The sequence below is a fragment of the Phytophthora parasitica genome (genome assembly GCF_000247585.1).
Source record: "Phytophthora parasitica INRA-310 unplaced genomic scaffold supercont2.20, whole genome shotgun sequence".
In the NCBI taxonomy this organism is placed as follows: Eukaryota; Oomycota; class Peronosporomycetes; order Peronosporales; family Peronosporaceae; genus Phytophthora; species Phytophthora nicotianae.
The window spans coordinates 246,318-247,366 of record NW_008649006.1 but is presented as its reverse complement, the minus strand read 5'-3'; the positions used below and the strand labels follow the sequence as shown (position 1 = coordinate 247,366).

At 56.6% G+C, this 1,049-nt stretch overlaps 2 protein-coding genes across 2 annotated transcripts; one reads left to right on the top strand and one right to left on the bottom strand.

Annotated features, from left to right (window-relative positions):
- Window positions 1-146: 146 nt before the first annotated feature.
- Window positions 147-416, top strand: PPTG_22623 (hypothetical protein; the record flags this gene model as incomplete). Its single annotated transcript, XM_008905479.1, has 1 exon — window positions 147-416. One exon carries the CDS (start codon window positions 147-149, stop codon window positions 414-416), a length of 270 nt encoding a protein of 89 aa, XP_008903727.1.
- Window positions 417-512: 96 nt separating this feature from the next.
- Window positions 513-959, bottom strand: PPTG_10012 (hypothetical protein; the record flags this gene model as incomplete). The annotated part of the gene is made up of 1 exon (XM_008905258.1): window positions 513-959. One exon carries the CDS (start codon window positions 957-959, stop codon window positions 513-515), a length of 447 nt encoding a protein of 148 aa, XP_008903506.1.
- Window positions 960-1,049: the final 90 nt, after the last annotated feature.

The window sequence follows — 1,049 nt, the reverse complement described above, 5'->3', positions numbered from 1 at the left end:
GACAGCGTCGCGGAAGAAGCTCAAGGCCCCTGCAGACTCGGACTCCGACAACCGTGACGAGATCGCAGTGCCTTGGTCTGACGATCAGCTGGAGAAGGGTCTTTAACCGGAATGAGATCCAAGTATTTCTGGCCAAGAACCCGGTGATGAATATCCTACAGCTGCGGATGCCTGGGTCGCTGAAAGGACCAGTGATGCCGTCACCAGCGACGACGAGCAAGCTAGACGCTGTGAAGGCTGTATTGCGCCTGCTGAATGACGCCGGCATCATGCCAGGCTCCTTTGCAGCGAAGGATCTGTTCCATCTGGCCTTTGAAGCGATCCAGAGCGGTGGCTGGTGGGGTTCCTTCGGTTTTCACCTTAGGTTCCTCACCGGGCGGATCATGATTCACATCGTGATCCGCGGTGCCCCCTGAGGAAGCATAGGGAGGGGGTTGAGGTTTCTCTTCAAGAAGATCTTCCTCTTCGTTTCTGTCGGCAGAGCCCCTCCCACCGCTCTGCCGCCCTGCTGATCATGCTTCATTCAGCATCGCCGTCGGCGATCCAGCTTCCTCCATCTGGTTATCCACATCCTCGGCGAAGAGTTTCTCCCCTTCGCGGATGCAGACTTGATCATCCTCCAAAGATTGATTCGCGGATGGTAGCTCCGAGGCACTCTCGATCGGCTTCGTCTTAATCAGGCCTTCGGTTTCGTAGCCTTCGGGCAGCTCCTCGGCTGTATTCTCGTCTTCCTTCCCGTCAGACACCTTTGCGATCTGGTTGCTGACTGCCTCGGGGCATCTCAGATTTCTTTTCGGGGGATCGTACTCCGGGTGATCGACCATGGGTCCTGCCGGCTCTCCGATCAGTGCCTCCTCTTCGCTCACCGCGTCCGTGGTTGCTTGCAGCACCAAGTTCTGCCACTCTGCGTACCGATCCGATCCAACGGTGACGAAGCCCTGGCGTCTCGGCATCTCCATGCGTATCATCTTCCGTTCTTCCAGATTGTTTTTAAGGGTGTATTGCCTAGGTTTTCAGGTCTATTCAGGCCCACGGCACTCCATATGCAC